The sequence below is a fragment of the Astyanax mexicanus genome, chromosome 17 (assembly GCF_023375975.1).
Source record: "Astyanax mexicanus isolate ESR-SI-001 chromosome 17, AstMex3_surface, whole genome shotgun sequence".
In the NCBI taxonomy this organism is placed as follows: domain Eukaryota; kingdom Metazoa; phylum Chordata; class Actinopteri; order Characiformes; family Acestrorhamphidae; genus Astyanax; species Astyanax mexicanus.
This window is the reverse complement of record NC_064424.1, coordinates 7,423,246-7,444,710: the sequence shown is the minus strand read 5'-3', so window position 1 is coordinate 7,444,710 and position 21,465 is coordinate 7,423,246. Positions and strand designations below refer to the sequence as shown.

General features: G+C 39.8%; 1 protein-coding gene across 4 annotated transcripts in view; it reads left to right on the top strand.

The window, feature by feature from the left end:
• zbtb16a (zinc finger and BTB domain containing 16a) overlaps positions 1–21,465 on the top strand; it is a 193,323-nt gene that overhangs the window by 69,840 nt on the left and 102,018 nt on the right. For all 4 annotated transcript variants that reach the window (XM_049466533.1, XM_007250066.4, XM_022676025.2 and 1 more), the window contains exon 4: positions 5,032–5,129. In XM_049466533.1, coding sequence (XP_049322490.1) covers positions 5,032–5,129 — 98 coding nt within the window. The remainder of the gene's footprint in view (positions 1–5,031; positions 5,130–21,465) is intronic.

The window sequence follows — 21,465 nt, the reverse complement described above, 5'->3', positions numbered from 1 at the left end:
TAATGACTACAGTCAGTCTGTTTCAGGCACTCGTAGTCCCCCCACCATCTCCGTCTCTGTCTTTCTTTCACACTAAACACACACACACACACTTACTCTGAACACACACACACACACACACACAAAAAGCGAACACACACACATCATCTACAGTTTCTGCGGCAAATTAAAAGCACAGCTGGTTGGAGAGACCTGAGGGCAAAGTGAGCTGCCACAGTTCACCCATAGGAGATGTATGTTTGTGTGTGTGTGTGTATATGTGTGCATGTGTGTGTGTGTGTGTGTGTGTGTGTGTGTGCGCACCCATCCCATAAACTGGGGTCACTTCTGGTTGTCCAGAAAATACAGCTTGGTAATAATGACTGACTGCAGTTCACAGTTCCTCTCTTCGGCTTTTTCACATTAGGCAGCCAATAGCATTCCACCTGTGGCCTGCACCGCCCAATACTGTTACTCAGGGTCGTCCAATATCAAATTTCACTTTTGATACCAATACCAAATATAGTGTAATAATGTTTAATACCAATTTATCTATGGGCAAAAAATCTTAAAATGTTCGTTATTGCCCATCCAGTTCGTAAACATCACATGATATCACATGATATCACAAGTAATTCACTTCAAAAAGTGAAACTCATATATAATATAGATGTTTCACACACAAAGTGATCTATTTTAAGTGTTTATTTCTTTTAATGTTGATGAGTGTGGCTTACAGCCAATAAAACAACCCAAAAATCAATGTCTCAGAAAATAAGAATATTGTATGAGGCCAATTGGTACTTTTGGCAGTGTGGGCAGTGTGCCAAGTCCTGCTGGAAAATGAAATCCGCATCTCCATAAACGTTGCGAAGCATGAAGTGCTGTAAGATTTTTTTTGGTAAAACACTGCACTGACTTGATTAGATTTGATATAACACAGTGGACCAACACCAGCAGATGACATAATCCTCAACAATAAAATAAATAATCGTTTAAAATAGATCGCTCTGTGTGTAATACATCTATATAATATATGAGTTTCACATTTTGAACTGAATTACTGAAATAAAGCCACTTTTCAATAATATTAAATTTTTTTAGATGATCTAGTATATTATACATAATAAATAAAACATAAATCCATATAGTACATATTGAATAATATATATTTCAAAGCTTCAAAAAAATAAAAAAAATAAAAAAAACTTTAACTATACATACTCTGTTATACGCTGACATGCCAAAAGTCATGGACAACTTAAGCCAGAAGCCGCCAGTCATGATCAATCATTACTCTGTTCATGATGGGTGGTAATGCCTTATCTGACATTAGACCTTCACATCACCTTGCCTTCCTTGAGTACGCTGGCCAGTCAGTGTTTATCCTTACTCACAAGACAACACCTCACAATGTATACAGGTGTGGGCATTCCCAAGCCCAAGTCAGTTTTGTGTAGTCAGATCTCTGTGTAGTTTAAACTTTAGTCTTATTTATTCACAATCTATTTGTCCATTAGTTTATTTATACAGTTGCAATGATGAGTAAAGACCAAGGTCTTATTGTCTTTGGTGTGATTTATTGTATTTATTTGTTAATTTAGTTATTTAAGAGCCTTAAAACTGTCATTATGATCAGTTGCATTGTTTTTAAGCTGCATTGTTACTGATGATAGTCAACAAGTGCAGTACTAATAGAATGATTTTTTCTCATAATGTAAAGAACAGATGCTGTTTTTTTTTTTTTTTTTTTTTTAGATCTTCAGGTCTACTAAAGTAAATAATAATAATAATAATAATAATAATAATAATAATAATAATAATAATAATAATAATAATAATAATAATAATAATAATAAAATAAAGACGGCACTAATGAAGTGGCCAGGTTTATATATGACGGATGATCTGCCCCTCTCTCTCCTCTCAGGCCGCAGGAGAAAGACAATGAGTAGATTGAGAGAGTTCACAAAGGCTTTGAAGTGAGTGAAGTGAGGGGTCTCCTTACAGTATTGCAGTAGTGCAGCAGTACACTCTCACCCCCGACTCCCAAAGGTGCACGGACCCCTGGCTTTTCCCAGGCACCCCCGCCCCCCACACACACTTTTTTCAGTGCTCGCTCACTCGTCCGCCTGCCTTTTGAAGTGCCCTTTATCCTGGGAGGCGTTTACAGGCCTTTTTAATTACTTACAGCTTGCCAAAGGGCTTTGCTGCTTCATTCTTCCCTTTGTTTGTTGGGTCTCCACAATTCCCATCTAGAAGACAGCCATCAGGATTTTGGACGCTTTGCAAGTTTTTTTTGTTTTTTTCTTTCCCCCTCCTATTCTTTTTTTTATTTTCTGGAGTTTTTTTCTGTCCCGCTCTCTGTTCAGAGCCTAAAATGGTTTTCCATCAATTTATTCTCACTGAGGTTAGACCACACTTCCATGCTTTAGAAATCTGGCCACTACGCTTATAACTGCCAACTCGCATGCATAACAAAAACACCTAACTCACTGCAGCCGGGTCTGTGATGTTGACGAACTGGATTTGATAAGAAACAGTAAAAAATAACAAGAAATAAATTATTTGCACACTGTAAAAAAAAAAAAAAAAAAAATTAATGTGATTTTAAAGTCAGCTGAACAATAACATTTCAAAGATTTAAGGAGACTTCGCAGTCCAGTTACACCCAAAAGAGCAATTGTTAAAATAATAAGATAAATATACAGATAACTAAACTTAAATAAAATCTAATCAAATAATGTATAATAAAATAGATAGCAAGATAAATACACTAAATATAAATAAGAGTAGAAAAGTAGCAGCAAAAAGAAATCCAGAGTGCAAGTTTTGCTAAAGCAGCATGGATAAGTCTGAATGAAGAGCAGTAACAGGTTAAAAAGACTTGATGCAGATTTTAAAGTGACAGTGTTGTTTTAAATATGGACTTGTCCTTGTAAAGAAGTATCAGTAATGTGTGTTGGCTAGGTGAAGTTTAAGAGTCTTACAGCTTCTGGAAAAAATTAATTGAATTGAACCATAAACTATAGCAAACTAAAACTTGCCTCAACTAACTTTTTAAGTTTCTTGTTAAAAGTAATTCTAACTAAATAATCTGTATTGGCAAAATGTACAAATTGTAGTTGAACCCTAGTTAAGACCAAGCCAAATACTCTGCGCTACTGCTCATGCTCAGTTTGACTCTTTAGTTGAACAGGGTCTACTGAGCAATTATGCAGGGTTTTTTTTTTTCTTTGATGTTGTCACTATTTGCATATTAGGCAAGTCATATTGTGGTCGTATTGTGAGATACCCCTTGTTTCCCACCCCTAATGCATAAGATAGGAAATATGGCCTTGAGTTTCGGGAAACAGATAAGGACGGACAGTTGGTCTGCTTGGTTGAGAGTTGGATAAGAACGTAACCCACACGAGGTTCCTTCACCTCCTGTTCTTTCAGGCTGAAATCTAAGCGTTTATTGTGTGATTTACGACCTCAAATAAATACACAGCCATGCATGTTGTAACCATATGTTTTGCAATAATCATTCTTCACTTTTTCTTTTCTTTTTTTTTCTTTTCTTTTACATAAATAGAAACAGGAGAAGGTTTCCTCGCTCTCGTCGAAGGTTCTCTCGTTAAACGTGTATATACTTTTGGCACGGAGGTGCAAACAATGAGCTAATTACTACCCTGGAAACAATTACCGAATGCTGTAAGCATGCTAATAAAAGCTAATTCAGCTCACCACTTGTAACACATCACCAGCATTCTTACTTTGAGCGGTCGAGCGGTTGCTCCACTGCAGTCCACTTAAGCGGGGGGGCCGTCCATAAAGCAATAAACTGGCTTACCTGCCGAGGCTCGGTTTCGTGCTCTTTATGGGTGGGCAGCCACTTAGCTCTTTACCCAACCTGAGTTTGGTAATCCTCCTCGTGTTGACTTTTGGATGGGTCCTGCTGGCTTATCTGTGTGAGGATGCAACGGGTCTGATGATGATTAGCTTTGGGTTAAAGATTGAGATAGCCTGCTCTTTGTTGTGAACCCTGAGAAAGACACACACACATGAACGTTGACACACAGACACTGGTTCATGCTAATCCCTGCAAGGGTCACAGGGTCAATCTGGAATGCTAATTGCGGCTATCGTAATTGCCTGCGAACACTTATGTCTGGATATGTTTGGAGGCGTCTGGCGGTGCCGGATTTGCAGCGTGGAGCTGTGGATTAACTCTGCAACATGTTGCTGAGAAACTCAAACAGCGTGAGTTCCTGCTCCTCTTCTTCCTCCTTTTCTTCCTCTTCTTCTGGCCGGTCGTCTGTGCCAGCGGCGCAGAGATTGTATAATTAAAAGAACAAATGTTTCACTTTCTGTCCAGAGAGAGGTTGGCCCTCAGTTTGAAACGATGCCTGGAGGGCTTTAAGGCGGTCCACCCCGCGAGTTGAGTAAATGCACACTCATCTCAGGGCTCGCAGGCCATCTATATGTTTCTGTTCAGATAAAGAGCTCCTTCATTCCTGCTGAGGGACTACATGAATGAACAATAGCACTTTAAAACCTTGTGTGCCGCTGAGAATTTTAACAGGACGACTCCTGTGCGTGTGGCACTGAGTAAATGACTTCCTACCGGTGTGAAGGGTGTCTACTGAAATGGCTTACTTAAAACTGCTCTCGGTGCTCTTGGACGTCTTGCGTTATGAATTAATAGGCTTTTCGTCGTTGTTTAAGTCTCCTCCAGTCCACTAGCCTGCTTTAATTTATCTGTCTGAGGATGGCTGGCTGTTTATTGCCACACAGTGCATCATTTTGTCCTCCAATTCCCTCCTGCTCTGTTAAACAGTGAGCAGCGGAGGGCTCCTCACGTCCCATTTGCAAGGTGAAATTACACTGTTCTGTCTTTGCCGTTTATCCCCCTAATCAAATCATGTACATTGTGTACTTGGTGCCGGCGCTGGAGGTGGTGGAGGGTGGAGGGGGGTTGGATTTGAGCGCCGTGTCTGTGTGAGTTAAATAAATGGAGTTGGCTGTGCGCTAGTCGCTGATGTTGTTTTGCCCTGCCTCTCTCCACAGGAAGCTGCACAGCGGAATGAAGACCTACGGCTGCGAGCTGTGCGGCAAGCGCTTCCTAGACAGCCTACGCCTGAGGATGCACTTGCTGTCTCACTCAGGTAATACTCACCCGCTCGCATCTGTAGGGGCCTGCCTCCACGTCTGTACATCCATAGCCAAATATAGCTCACGCCGGCTGCAAACGCGGCTAGAAATAGCGTACCATCAGGAAAACGAGAGAACGAGAGAGTGAGAGAGAAAAAGAGAGGGAGAGGGAGACATATATTTTGTGGTGGTGGTGATGACACAAAAGAAAGAAAAAAAAAAAAAGAAACTGTACATAAATAGCATCTGGCTGCAGACAAAACGGCCCAGACCAGATCTGAGCTCCTTTTTTAAAGTCGTTAGCATGTCGTCTGTGAAATCCATTCACGAGTCCGCCCGATTCTAGCCAACGCTGGAAATGGCTACTGAGGAGACAGTGTGCCAGCAGCAGTGTGCTAACACTTATTGCATTACTAGCTTAACAGCCATGTAATTCAACACACACACACACATATATACACACACACACAGGCTATTGATTCTGCTAACCTGCCTAAATCATGGGGGGCTTATTTGCACTGTTGGGTTTTTACTAGAGTTAGAGCTTTTTTACGGGGGGCTGAAGTCCCCTCTTGGAGTCTATATGGAGAGTGTGTTTGGACTCTGCGGGACTCCCCTCCTCTCTCCCATCCCGTCTCTCCGCAAAAACAAAACAAAAAAATACGACCAGATCTTCCCAAAAAGAAGCATCTCATTGATCAAATTTTCTAGCCAATTTTCTTTTTCTGTAGATTAGCTTTGGGTAGATGTGGTAATAAGCAGCACTTTATTGCAAAGTAATTGATTCAGTAACTTCAGTAATTAGGGATGCAGATCAGATTAGCTAGATTTGCTAGAAAAGAAGAGGAAAAATAAGGAGAATTTTTCACGCCCCACAAAAAAAAAAAGTCACCTTTCTCCATAACAATGGAATATTTTGATGTCGATATCTCCATAGAGTGAGATAGGATTGACTTTTTCGCGTGAGCGTTCGAGGCTAAGTTGAGTGGGGAGATGAATGGCATTTCACGCTGGGCCGACCAATTCAATTCATGCACGACTCAGCGTGAGGAAAGCTGCTGTAAGAAAATATCTTATGTTTATTTTAGAGGCCACTCTAATCCCAAGATGTATGTTCAATAACAGACTCCGCGGAGATATTGTAGCGCCATTGCACTCGTGATGGCTACCCACCGCGCATGTGCTCCGCTGTGACATTTATGAGAGCCGCTCTCTAATAAAGACAAGGGAACAGTGTGTCGACTTTCTCATCTACCGCTCCACGCTGGCCCTCAGTCGATGCGCTCCTACTCGCACAAAAAAAAGCGTACACTTCATGTCATTACGGTAAGACTTTGTAATCCAGAAAGCCGTATGGGAGGTGGGATTGCGCAGTTTGGATAAAACGAGTGGGGGATAATCCCGAGCTCAGACGCTGGGTATTTTTTATTTTTATTTTTTTATTTTAGTTTTTTTTTTATTTCCTCCACTGCATGCAGGCTGGAGAACACTTCAAAAAGCTCATTCCTTAGCCCAGCTTGCGCCGCCGTCTTTGGAGAGATGGCCTTAGCACCTTCGGCCCATTTCAGGTGCAGACGGAAATGCGTTTGAAACCATTTTAGAGTGCTGCAGGCAGGAGACTGGTCCACTCTCTCTCTCTCTCCTTTTCTCTCTCTTTCTTGTTCTCCTTCTCACTCTTTCCAAATCACTGAGGGACTTCTCCTCTCCACACCCTTCAAATCAGGCTGTCTCAGTAAGACAGGTTGTGAGGCTTCAGCTTTGGACTAGATCACTGTAACTCCAGGCCTGGAAAAACCCACTGTGCAGTTTTACATACTGTATATTTCAGACTATAAGGTGCACTAAAAATAATTTAATTCTCCCAAATATTAAGGAACAGTAAAGGTATTAAGGAGCAGTAAAGCCACTCCACTGAAGCACAGCGTTATAAGGGTTAAGAGTTTTCAGTGAAGTTTCTCCAAACACTATGGCTTGGTGCAGCAGCATTAGCACTAGCCGCTAACTACAGCACTAGCACTTTTGCCATTTAGAGGCGAGTATGTTCAATTGTATTCTATGTGTTAGCCTTGTTAAAACAAGCTACATAGCTGATAGAGCCTTGGGTTACTGAATCACTCAGGGTTCCTCAGTGGTATTTATGTCCTGCTAGCACTGTGCTTAGTGGCTAAAGCTAATGCTGCTGCACCCAGCCTTAGTGCTGGAGAAACTTCACTGAAAACTCACCCTTAGACAAAACTTTGGAAATCTAAGCTGTCTGTAAATAACAGAAGCTCTTTACTCACCAAAATAAACAGTTTTCAGGAGAGAAATCTGTGTAGATTGACATTTATTTATTTTTTTATAATTATGGTTTTGTTTACTTAGGCGATTCCTTCGATGTAGGCATCCTTAATAGTGCCGCTTATAATGTGCCTTGTAATCGGTTACAGCATATGTATGAAAATAGACCTGAAAGTAGACGTTCATTGATGGTCAGCCTTATAATCCAGCGCGCCTTATAGTCCTTAAAATTTTCCCACCACCAGATCTACTCATTTTAGTTAATTATCAAACCCTGTCTTATCTGAGTTGGGCGTGTTGAAGTCAGAGATTGACCAACACAAGTGTTTTAAGGACTGATCTTAAAATAACTGCCAGCAGATAACTGCTAATATTGACCTAAAAATTGACATATACTACTCTGTAGTATATGTCAAAACACTTCTCTAGAAGTTGAAATATTAACTCAAGCTTTTTACTTAAGTATAAGAGTAAAAAAGTACTGGTTTTAAAGTTACTTAAAGTATAAAAGTAAAAGTAATGTAAGAGGCATGGCGTGTGCAGGTGTGATGGATTGTATAAAGCAATAGTGTCAGAATAGTATATTTTTATACTTCTAATCCAATCAAATTCATTTTATCTACCATTCTACATTTATAATGAACTACTTTTGGATTGTTAATTTTAATGGTTAGATGATTCAGGTCAGTATGACCTGGGCATGTTATTGCTGTTCCGTACAGTTGAGCATAACATAATAATAATAGGCTGAGTGTTCCTGTATCTCGTATTTGTATTGCTGTTATAAAGCTGGTGATTAAACACTCTCTGTACAGTCTGGCACAAAAATAGAAGTGTGTTTGTTAATGTAGAAAAGAGTCCGTGTGAGGAACAAGACAATAACAGCCTAAACTGGCCTAAACAAAATCTTTTTTTATTTATTTAGTTTATTTTATACATTGTAGATTAATATTAAAGACATGAAAACAATTAAGGGACACATATAGAATGAGCATATAGATGTGCTGGAGCTTCACAGTGTGAAGGAAAAGCAGCAACTATTATTCAGCACCTCCAGAAACTCCTTCCTCCGAGACCCTGAGAAAAAAAAAAAACTATTCCAGGTGTCTCTCCCTCATGAAGACACTGAGATTAAAATACCAAGAGTGTGCAGATCTGTCCTCAAAAATAAATATACTACTTAAAAAAAGTATAAAGTATACTAAAGTATAAAACATTCAATTTTTAAGGCTTTTTGTGTCCTTTTAATGTTTTCGAAATTTAATAAAAATGAATGAGAAGAGGTGTGTCCAAACTTTTGACTGGTACTGTATGTCATATTGACATTATCCATATTATATACTTTAGTTACTGGTTTACATGTTAAGGTTGGTGTCAAACTGTTGTGTTTAAGCCCCGCCCACTAGATAGTAGTGCTGTACTCTTGTCATTAGATCCCTGTTATGACTGCATAAAAAAAGTAAACATTTTTTTTCCAGATTTTAGAAATATAGTAGTGTGAATATAAAATATATATCATAATATATACACTGTAAACCCATACGTTGTTTGAACTCAAACGATTTAAGTCTGTTTCTACATAACATTAGGATATTTCTAAACAATACGCAACTATTTTGAGTTAGTTGAACATTTGTGGGCACATTTACTGTACTATTCAAACTGAGATCTTTGAGTTAAACCAACTTATAATAACTGAGTTTAGTCTGTTGTCATTAACAGCTTCTTTTCTATTGGCTTCTGTTGCAATCTATTTGCATACTGGGTGTGTCCAACAGTTTCTGACAGACACTCACCATCAGTGTGTAGTGATTCCCCCAGGGGGATCCCTTAGAAATAAATCAACTTCCCCTTTAGTTGTAAAAACTTGGTGTTTCAATTTATGTTAACTCAAGTTTTCATTTCACATTACTTAATAAAATTGAGCAAACCGTCTGAATTTAAAAAGTTAAGTAAACTCAATTTATCTGGTCTTACCCTATAACAAAAATAAAAAAGTTAAATCAGGTTTCCCCTTTAGTTGTAATAACTTGATATTCTAAGCTATGCTAACTTAAGTTTTCATTACCCATTACTTAACTTTTTGGTACCACTTTAAAATAAGACTACCTTTATAAAGGGTTTATAAATGGTTTACAATTAGTTTATTAATGGTTACTAATTAGGTTGTAAATGCCATAAAAATCATTAATAATCAGTTATAACACATACATAGAAAGGGCAACAATGACCTGTTGTTTGTCAAATAGTGATCCCACAGCCATCTATATTGTTGCCCTTTTTGCATATGTGTTATAAATGATAATTTTTTAAGTAAATTTAACTTATCAAAAAGCCTAATTTATGTCATATTGATTATTGCAAATGTTTGCCAATACACAGCCCTAGTTTAGTAGTTTAGTCTAGTCCATGCATCCCTGTATTATCAATGTTGTAATATCGACCAATGACCAAATGACATGATGTTAGGTAGGCCCTAATAGAATAGGGAATAGTTTAATAGTGTTTTTCGTAACAAGTGCAAGTGTAATGCACAGTGTGTGTGTTTGTGTGCAGGACTGGACTGTAACAGTACAGTACACTACAGTACACTAGAGTACCACATGGCGTGAGTGTTTACGGAGCATCTCCGCTGTTTCCACCTCCCTGGAAGTTGCGCCGTTCCGAGCGCCGTGCCAAGAACCGAATCTGTAATCACACCAGTTGTGATGATAATGATCACGACAATGATGACAGCTTTGTTTTGAGAGAAGCTGGGAAAACTACTCATAATTCCGTAAGATGTTCACCGAGGGAGCAGCCGCAGACAGTTTCCCCCCTCAACAGTTGTAATAACTGAGTGTTGCAGGCAGCGTATTTTTAGTGCATCAAAAAAAAAAAAAACAGAAAGAAAGGAAAAGAGAAAAGGAGGGTGTGGGGAGGAGGTTTTGACGTTCGTCTGCTAGTTGACACACAACGCTAACCTGATTTTTTGTTTGTAGCGGCTCGGCTCAGGAGAGCTTCACTCTTGTGTAATGCTCAAGCTTTTCAGTGGAAGCATTTTTATAGACGCAGACAGTGGCGGAGAGGCAAGAGACGGAGCAGCGCTCTTTGATTTTTCTTCTTTTTTTTTTTTTGTTTTCTTCTCTCCATCTCAAACTTTCTGTTTTTATCCTTCCTGTTTCGAGCAGTTTGATTTTTATCAGCGCTCGCAACGGTGACACTGCCTTATCCCTCCACCTTTACCTCCACCACCATCTCCACCAACCTCCTCCTCCCTCCATCTTTCTCTCTCTCTCCTTCCCTCTCTTCCTCCGTCTGCTCTCTCTCTCTCTCCTGGCTGCAGAAAGGCCGAGAAGGTGGCGGGGAATGATATTAGGCGTGCGGTGTGTGTACCGTGGTGTGCCATTTCAGAGCCGACCCACAGCCCTGCCACCCTCCTCCTCCTCCTCCCCCCCTCCCTCCATCCTCTCGGCTGGTGCACGCTGTCTCTGTGTTTGTTTTATTGTAGACTTGGCAGGGCGCCAGCCTGGGCCGCCTGCCACAGCCGAGGGTACAGTATGTACAGTGAGTCCTGTGCCAGTGTTTTTTTTCCTCCTTTCTCTCCAGTGTTTGTCTTTTTTTTTTTTTCTTTTTTTTTTTCTTTAATCATTGTCTGACAGCAGCGGCAGGGGTGGTGGTGGTGGTGGTGGTGTTGGTGGTTGAGGTGGTACAGCAGCCCGCATGTGCCCCATGTTCTGGAGTTTGGAGGGTGGATGATGTCTGGCACAGACTGTGCAGTGGGGGTTGAGAAGGGAGGAAGGAGGGAGGAAGGAGGGGGGGTTATAAACCGGACTTTTTATTTTTATTAAGTGCCTAAGAACTTTTACTAGCTCATGACTGTGTAAATGTTTGATTTATTTTGAATGGAATATTGCTGGAAAAAAAAATCAGTTTACATGCCAGTTTACAAGAGTGTAGTATTACTCAACTTTTTGCAGAACTTAAAACTTTACAAAATATCACTTTTTTTAATTATATTACATAGCAAATTTTTAAGCATGTAAAATAAAATGGTCCACAAAGCAACAAAGCATTTATTCTCCCACTGTGTTTATAAACAATAACTACCACGATTACTCATACTAATACAATTTTATTTTTATATAGCACCTACAAGTAAGCATGCAAACACAAGAATACTGCATGTAAAAACTATAAAATATTAAAATTAAAATGGCATTAGCGTATAATGAAATAGAATTTAAAAGAAGTACAATTTTGAAAGAAACACAAAACAAGTAAAAAAGACATGTATAAAACAGAAGCAAGTAAAAATACATAGTAAAAGCCTGTAAAAAAAAAAAAAGTAAAAGAACATGATGAGTAGCAGACAATTAAATAAGTAATTTAAATAAAAGTTAAATTAGATAAAGTTACCTAAAAAGATGAGTTTCAGGAAGACTTCAGTTGGCTTCAGGAGTTTTAGGAAGGCTCAGGCATCGCAAATTAGCAGAAAGCTTGATAAAGAGACCTATCCTAACTTCTTAAGGTGCAATTTTTTTTTATTTTATACACACATGAGCCACGTTTTGTACAATTACATAGTTACCTAATCAAAATTTTAATTTTAATCTTTAGACTTAAGCACTTTAGTCACTATTATTGTGCTCAGGAGTGTGCCGATCTGACACTCAATATCGGCGCCATTCCAATACTGGCCAAAATCAATTGATGGAACATTAGAGGATGAGAAAATACGATCTGATTGGTTATAAACAGTATGCGAGTTAAAATAGTTTCATTGCAGCTCTGTTTGTAGCTGCACTGTTTGGTTTGTAAGCGCTGCATCGTTGCTAGGTTACCTGTATGTGGCATAGTAATACATGCATGGAGAGCTTCGGTTACAGTGCATTACCGGCTGATAATGGTACTCATAGAATGCCTCTCAGCCAGTCAGATTTCCGGGGACCGAACTCACGGTGGTATAATACTAGTGTCACTGTTATTCCACAGTGCTTGATAGTGAAGTCCTACAATTATTAACCTTAAAGTGTAGAGCTTAAGACGTTCACCAGTCAGCAACTAATCTTAATAATGGGGTATTTTGTTACATTTTTGTGTCAAATAATCCTTATGATCCTTATGATCAGAAATGTCTACATTTTTACATCATCTTGGCGTTTGAAGTGCATTTAAATCCAACAATCAGCCCTTTTTTCATCTATAAGTGGATAAGGACATTAGTTACAGCGCTAGAATAAATATGTTACAGTTGTGTATGACCCAAAAGAATAAAACTGTGTCAGCTGATACTGAGAGTATGGGGGAAAAAATAATATATTTTTAAAATATGGGAATAAATTTATTCATTGGTTATAATGAGTTAAAGCTTTTATGAATGAGTTAATTTAAGGGTTTGGTGTTTTTTTGACCCATATCTGAAATGGCGCAGTCGAGAGTTGTGTCTGGCACCGGGAGCAGAAAGCCTTGGGTGGAGAGGCGTCCATGCTGAGGGCCCGATAATGGAATGGCGTGCGCTCGTGTTTTCTCCTCAGGTTAAGGTCAACATGGTCCACGAGCTGCTGGGTACCGAGACGGTGCAGCGCTGAAGTGAAAGAGAGAGAGAGAGAAAAAAAAAGTGACTCAGCCATTTGGAGCGTTGCTGGGCTATTAGTGTTATGTGAGCTCCCCTTGTGACTTCAAAGAGCACACTGGAAGACTTGGGTCTCGTCGGTCTGGCCAAGAGACATATTTAGATCTGCCTCATCTTTTTCTTTTTTTCTTTTCTCTCTCTCTCTCTCTCTCTCTCTCTCTCTTCTCTCTTTCTCAAGGATGTGGAGCTTGACAAAAGGCTTCCAGACATGTAGCTCTCGCCATGATTTGAGCCTCTTTATTTTGTTTTCTCTTCCTGTTCCTGGATGTCTTTATCCTCAGCCTTTTTATGAAGTGTTCGTCGCTGTTGTCTCGCCTCTGCCCTTCTAAAAAAACAGGCCAAAAAAAAGAAAAAAAAAACACCACAAGCCTCCAGGAAAAACAGGAGGTCAACAACAGCAGGGTGACATAACCAGCACCTGACATGAGAGCAGCAGAACAAAATGGTCCTATTGCTTCCTCACCCACCTGTGCGCAGACAAGACGGGGCTGAATTGAACCGTCCAGACACACACACACACACACACACACACGCAGACGTACGCACTCTCGTGGGGCTGTGTGAACACTCTCATTAGCAGGCCAGAGTGCCTGGCCCAGGCTGATTAAGTCTGTGTGCTATTCTCCAGAGGGCCCAGCCGGTGGACCTCACTTGACTTCATTAGCTCAGTAGACTAGAGGTAGGGCTCAGACAGCAGGGTCCTGTTCATACCAGGCTCCAGCAGCTCTCTGCCCGGCTACCAGCGCCCACACCCAGCCCCTAATGCTGTGCCATCCTTTAGGACCATCGAGGCCGTGACTTTCTGAACTAAAGCCTGTAGGAGAACCTAAGAGAGCTTCCCTTGTTGTTACTTGTTCTCTGAGTTACTTGTGGACTTGTATTCGGACTGGTACTACACTTGTACGGCAAGAGATCATCAATCTGTGTCTCGGTTGATATGGTTGATAGGGATGCTTGTTAAACTATATAATTAAAAGTATCAGAAAACTGCACATTCAATGTTTCTTCTAAAAAAAAAAAAACATGTACCAGTGCATCTTAAACAGCTAGAATATCATTGAAAAGTTCCAGAAAGCTTTATTTCAGTAATTCAGTTCAAAATGTGGGACTAATGTATTATATAGATGTATTACACACAGAGTAAGTTTTAAAAAAAAACTAGAATATAAGTTAAGGTACTTTTGGCAGTGTGTGTGGGCAGTGTGCCAATTCCAGTCCTGCTGGAAAATGAAATCTGCATCTCCATAAAAGTTCTCAGCACAAGGAAACATGATGTACTTTAAGATTTTCCAGGAAAACCCTGCCCTGACTTTATACTTGATATAACACAGTGGATCAACACTAGCAGATGACATTGCTACTAATGGTCAGTGATTTGTGGTTTTAAGATTTCATTTTCCAGCAGGACTTTCCAGCAGGCACACTGCTCATACCAGTTGGTCTTATATAATATTATAATTTTCTGAGACACTGATTTTTTGGGGTTTTAATTGGTTGTAAGCCATAATCATCAACAATAAAAGAAATAAACACTTAAAATAGATTACTCCATGTGTAATAGTTTCACGTTTTAAACTGAATTACTGAAATAAAGTAACTTTTTAATTATATTCAATTTTTTTTAGATGCACTAGTATACCAAACCTGATACAGCTGAAGACCATTGTGTAATTACACATTAATAGCATGTATCAATGTGATTACAGGTGTTTTTTATGTTACTTTTAAAATCAAGGGTATTAAGATAGAGTTTATCCTGCTTTGTTGACCTCAACTTAAACAATTAACTAATCTAACTTTTTTGTCTTGTAATTTCCTCCTAAAAACATACTACTGCACGTGTAGTCACAATTTAATTGGCTTTGTAAATCAAGTTTAAATTTTCAAAAAAGCTGTTTTTAATCTCATTTTGTGTGTTTAATGGTCTCTCCTTGATAAGAAAAAATATGTATTATAAATATTAAGATCTGAAAAACGATTAGGTTATATTCATATATCGTATGATAAATCGCTGATGTAAGTATCGTGACGGGCCTTGTTGTATGACTGTCTGTATAACTGTCTGTATACTGTAGATGTGTTTTACTATACTATATATTGATCGTATAAGAGCTCTGGTCTAGGATCGCTGCTCAGAACGCCGGAGAGATACATATTTGGATCGGTTTATCTGTGTTAAGGATGCCGCCACCCGTATGTGCAGAGATGAGTTTGTGTGCTGCTGTGAGTCAGTAACTGTTGCTCTCATGTTGCCGCTGAGCAGACGGGCTGTGCTGCTTTTGATGGCACTGTATTAGCCTTTTTTTTCTCAATTATAAGCGTGCTATTGTGGCCGTGGGCTGTTCTTTAGCTCCATTGTTGGCGTGCCATTATCTGTGTTGTGTAGGAGCGTTTGTCTGCTCTGTCCACGTCAGTTTCCTGGTTCATGTCCTCAGCCTTCAGTGCTGCTCCATGCTAGCAGAGAGAGGTGTGTGTGTGTGTGTCTGTGTCTGTGTGTGTGTGTGTGTGTGTGTGTGTGTGTTTGTGTGTGTGTGTGTGTGTGTGTGTGTGTGTGTGTGTGTGTGTGTGTGAGTGACCATGACATAATCTTAGCTGGACTGACCCTTGCTCTGTGTGTGTATCAGTATAAATGGCTAAAGTATTAAGACTGGAAAAATCTGTGGTATGTGTGTGTGAGAGAGAGAAAGAAAGAGGATGTTTTAACCTCCTTTCTGACTCTCTTTAGGCCTGAATCTCTGTGACTCTAACTCTCATTCTCTGACTCTCATTCTCTGACTCTTATTTTCTGACTCTAGCTCATTCATTCCCTGACTTTAGCTCTCTGTCTCTCTCTCTGTCCAACTCTCAATTCTCTTTTGGTCTCTCATTCTCTGACTCTAGCTCTCTCTGACTCGCATTCTCTGACTGTAGCTCTCTCTGACTCGCATTCTCTGACTGTAGCTCTCTCTGACTCGCATTCTCTGACTCTAGCTCTCTCTGACTCTCATTCTCTAACACTAGCTCTCTCTGACTCTCATTCTCTGACTCTAGCTCTCTCTGACTCTCATTCTCTGACTCTAGCTCTCTCTGACTCGTTCTGTCTGGCTCTGTTCTGTCTGAACAAGAGAAAAATGGAGAGCTAAAGTTTGAGAATGAGTCTGTCTATATTTCTAGCTCTAACTCTTAGTCTCTGACTCTAGTTCTCTCTAACTCTCATTCTCTGACTCTAGCTTGCTCTCTCACTATGTCTGAACAAGAGTCAGACAGAGGGCTCGAGTCAGAGAATGAGTCAGTCTGTATTTCTGACTCTCATTTTCTGTCTGTCTGACTTTGTGTCTAGCTCTCTCTGTCTGACTCTTATTATCTGAGCCTAGCTCTCTCTTTCTGACTCTCATTCTCTTACTCTAGCTCTCTTTCACTCTCATTCTCTGACAGTCTCTTTGTCTCTGATTTCTCATTCTTTGTCTGACTTGTTCTGTCTGACTCTCACTATGTCTGAACAAGAGTCAGACAGAGAGCATCATTTTGAGAAATGAGTCAGTCTCTATTTCTGACTCTCATTTTTTGTCTGATTCGGTCTGATTCATTATATGTTTTTATATCTAATTTTGACTTCTAACTCTTCTGTCTGACTGTGTCCAACGTCCTGACTCACACTTTTTTTTTTTTGTCTTTCTCTCTGACTCTCAGACTTAATGTCTGACCTTTGCCTCATCTTACTCTGGAACTTTCACTCTATCTGACCCTCCTTTTCTTTCTGTCTCTGTATTTCTACGTCTGACTTTACTTTTTCTTCCTGTGAGACTTTCTTACTCTTTCACTCTCTCCCCATTTCTCACTTGTCTTCTGTCTGCTCCCATTCTCTCCATCTCTGTTCTCTCTCTCTCTCTCTGACTGTGCTCTCTTACTTGTTGCTCTATCTTTCTCTGACTAGCTGTTTCTGACTCTCATTCTGGTACTCTAGCCCTTTCAGACTATCATTATCTGACTCTAGCCCTCTCTGACTCTCATTCTCTAACACTAGCTCTCTCTGACTCTCATTCTCTGACTCTAGCTCTCTCTGACTCTCATTCTCTGACTCTAGCTCTCTCTGACTCTCATCTTCTCATGCTCTGTCTGGCTCTCACATGTCCTAACAAGAGTCAGACAGAGAGCAAAAAAAAAACAGAGAATGAGTCAATCTCTGTTTTTGACTCTCATTTTTGGTCCGATCAGACTCATTATTATGTTTTTATATCTAATTTTGTCTTTCTCTCTGACTCTTAGACTTAATGTCTGACCTTACTCTGCCTCATCTTACTCTGGAACTTTCATTCAGCCTGTATCTGTATTTCTACGTCTGACTTTACTTTTTCTCCCTGTGCGACTTTCTTACTCTTTCACTCTCTCCCCATTTCTCACTTGTCTTCTGTCTGCTCCCATTCTCTCCATCTCTGTTCTCTCTCTCTCTCTCTCTCTCTCTCTCTCTCTCTCTCTCTCTGTGTGTGTCGGAGGCAGTGAGCGCCGGGCTCCCTCGGTCTGGCCGCTGGCCAGCTCTTCCCTCAGAGTGATGACATCATCGGCTGCCGGCAGGTCTGGATGTTCTGCCAGCATTCCAGAGCGTTTATGATCGCTCGCAGATGTGTGTCCAGGAACATACTGTACCCAAACCAGAAATTAATGAAACTTGACTGCTTTCCAAGCCACATATTCCAAAATAGAGAGAGCCTGCAAGTGGGACGGGGGGGCAGAGGGGGGAACTGAGAGAATGGGCTCTAAATAAAGAGGAGGGGGGAGGGAAAAAAAGTCGGAAAATGCCCTGGTGCTCCATGCTCTCATGTAAATTCTTTAGAGCAGCTGATAAAGCCCCCGCTCTCTCTCTCTCTCTCTCTCTCTCTCTCTCTCTCTTTCTCTCGTTCCCCTCCCTCCCTGCAGAGCATTAGCGGGGGATGACGGGCAGCATGGATAAATGGCCTGAGCTTCTGTTTGGCCGCATGCCCTAACTTCTCTCCGGTGGTTTAAACCCATAATACTTTCCCCTGACCTGTTGATGTACATTAAACCCTCATTTAAAACAACACTTGAATTATGTGGGGCATAAATCTCCTCCATTATAAGGTCCAGGAGAGATGATTAGGCGTCCGGGTAATGGCCTTGTAATTGTTCGGCAACTTCGCTCCTCATCAGGAAGCCGAGTGGAGTTTATTCCCGTGACGTCTCTGAGGTCGACCGGCGTGTAGCGCTGCCCACCCAGTCCTGAACCTGGGTCACAAACGGGGGAGTGCTAATGCTGGGATCTCCTGTACTAATGTTAGGATCTTACCACTGACTGCCAGCAGTGAGGAGACCACTCACACTGCTGGGTGTAGTTTTATTGCACTTTACCTGACCTGTGCTTAACGTGACCTGTGCTTAAAGCAACCTGTGCTTAATGTAACCTGGGCTTAATGTAACCTGTTGATAACGTAACCTATGCTTAACGGAACCTGTAGAGACAGTAACCTGTGCTTAACATAGCCTGTGCTTAACGAAACCTGTGCTTAATGTAACCTGTAGATAAAGTAGACTGTGCTTACCGTAACATGCTTAATGTAACATGTGCTTAATGTAACATGCTTAACGTAACATGCTTAATGTAACATGTGCTTAATGTAACATGCTTAATATAACGTGCTTAATGTAACCTGTACCTAACGTTATCTATAGATAAAGTAAACTGTGCTTAACGTAACGTGCTTAACGTAACTTGCTTAATATAACGTGCGTAAAGTAACCTGTACCTAACGTTACCTGTAGATAAAGTAACCTATGCTTAACGTAACATGCTCAATGTAGCGTGCTTAACGTAACGTGATTAACGTAACGTGCTTAATATAACATGTGCTTAATGTAACCTGTACCTAACGTTACCTGTAGATAAAGTAACCTGTGCTTTACATAACCTGTGCTTACTACAAGGTCTGCTTATCTGCCTTTAATAAAGCCCCTGGACAAAGAATGAGAATACCTAAACAAGGACTGTATGATGTAGCGTACTTTAATCATTATCGTGATATGAGTTTTTATTATAAAACAAAACATTTAAAAATGAAAATGCTAAAATAACAGCAAACTGTAACCTGGTTTAACATAACCTGTGCTTAACGTAACCTGTGCTTAACGCAACCTGTAGATTAAGTAATGTGTGCTTAACGTAACCTGTGCTTAACGTAACCTAGGCTTAGCGCTACCTAAGTTTAACGTAACAATTAGTCATATTTTTTGCAATATACATTTTCATGATAAACCTAAAAAGTGCTGCTGTAACATTTGTGAATAACAGCAACTGAAATTGCATCAACAATGTGTGGTTAATGATGTGGTGATGAGTTTTTACGATAAGCACACCGGAAGAATTGTAATAACATTGTGAATAACAGCAAACCACATCACATTACCAGTATGCGGCAATATAGGGAGCACTTCATGCTTCAGATTGTGGTCACGTGACTTGACTAGGCTGGAGGTGGAGTGAGGTAGAGGTCCACAGTAAAAATAAATAAATAAATAAATAAAATTCCACTAATTTATTCTAATCTTAACTTTATGTTTACGTCAATTTAAATATGGCGATGACCAAAATATTGCAGTATTGCACATTTTAATTTTTAAGTTTTATATATTTATGTGGTTCATATAGGAACCCTAAACCTAAACCACCTCTCTTTTTTTTTTTGCAAGTAAAGTGTGCTTATTTGTCTGATAAAATGGAATAGTAATAATACATGTAATACAGTGCGAGCTCTGCATTGTAATTCAGTGTGTGTACGATTATGATCACTTTGAATGTTCTTATCAGCTTAATCCTTTCTCCACATTTCTTCGGCATAATGGATGTTGATGTAATAGATGTTGAATAAATCACAAAACAACCTGCGCCACCCTCCCGTCCGTAGACGTGGGGAAAAAAGAGCAAAGGAACAAAAGCATGCTCTTTTTTGGAGCCTTTAAAGATGTTTATTCATTTTTTTAATAGTAATATTGTAATATTGTTTACGTTTCTGCGATTGTGCCGCTGCTAAGGTTTTCGATTAAAACGCAGAATAAGCTGGAACTAGCCCGTAATACCCTGTAAAAGATCCTGATCTTATTCCTTTGTTGTTGGGTATTGCGGCTTTAAATCCCTTTGGTTGCTAAGTAGCAAGTGCCCCTGTGCTCTAATGGGCTGATTTGGTATTCAGCTCGATGCCGGGTCTTATTTTTGTATGCGAGACAAAGTGTTTTGATGGAGGGTGATTGCAGCAGCGTCTGGAGGCTGTTTGGGAGTTTTATGGTCTGTACAGTACACCGTGTGCCTTCTAAAACAGAACACAGGCAATTGAATTTTGGATTTGCTTCATCATTTTTCTCCTCTGAGCAGCCTTTGTCAAAAGGGGAGCGTTGCTGGAAGGGCACAGATTAATTTGTTCTGCTGGAAATGAGAGCGATACAGCAGAACACACACACGCACACACATGCACTACTCACACACATGCACTACTCACAGTCTGAAAAATAAAGCAAAAGGCACACAGGCACAACTAGAGGAGAGAAGACATTTGTTACCTCCGTGCTGCTCCTGGCCGTCTGAAAGAGTGAAGAATTGAAATCATGCCCTTGTTCTCAATGGTGGACATTGGCGCTGATGGTGATGGAGGGATTGGGGGAGGGAGGGGTGAGGGTCGAGGGTGGTTTGTGGTGTGTTTGTGTGTGTGTTTATTTATATAATAAAATACAATATATAATAAAATATAATATATTGTATATTATATAGTGGTGTCAGTCAATTAAAAAAATAATCAGACTAATCATATCAATGTTCTGTGATTAATTACAGTTATTCACACTTGTTCTTAACACATAAGCGTTAATCTCCAATAATAGATATTTAAATGTGTGTATATGTGTGTGTGTGTGTGTAGGGGAGGTAGAGGAAGTTATTTAATCCATATTTTAAGTAATCTACCTTCTGAACTTACTTAGAAGTAGCAAGACTGTGTTTGAGTCACTAAAAAAAAAGAATAGGAAGCTAATATGTTCCCAGACTCTGTAAACTTGGTAATGTGATTTAATTTACAGTACAGTACCTGTCAAAATGTACTGTACACCTTCTCGTGCTATGTTCTTCTTTATTTCTTTATTTAATTTATTTTCTACATTGTAAATTAATATTAAAGACATGAAAACAATTAAGGGACACATGGAATTATGTAGTAAACAGATTAAACAGATTAAAAAAGTGTTTTTCTACCACTGATCTAAACCTGATCAACTGAGATGGTGATTTGAGGTCATTTTTGTTGATTATGGCTTACAGCCAATGAAAACCCAAAAATCTGTGTCTCGGACAATTAGAATATTATATAAGACCAATCGGTACTTTTGGCAGTGTGGGCAGTGTGCCAAGTCCTGCTGGAAAATGAAATCCGCATCTCCATAAAAGTTGTCTTGTCAAATGAGAGAGAAGTATGAAGTGCTGT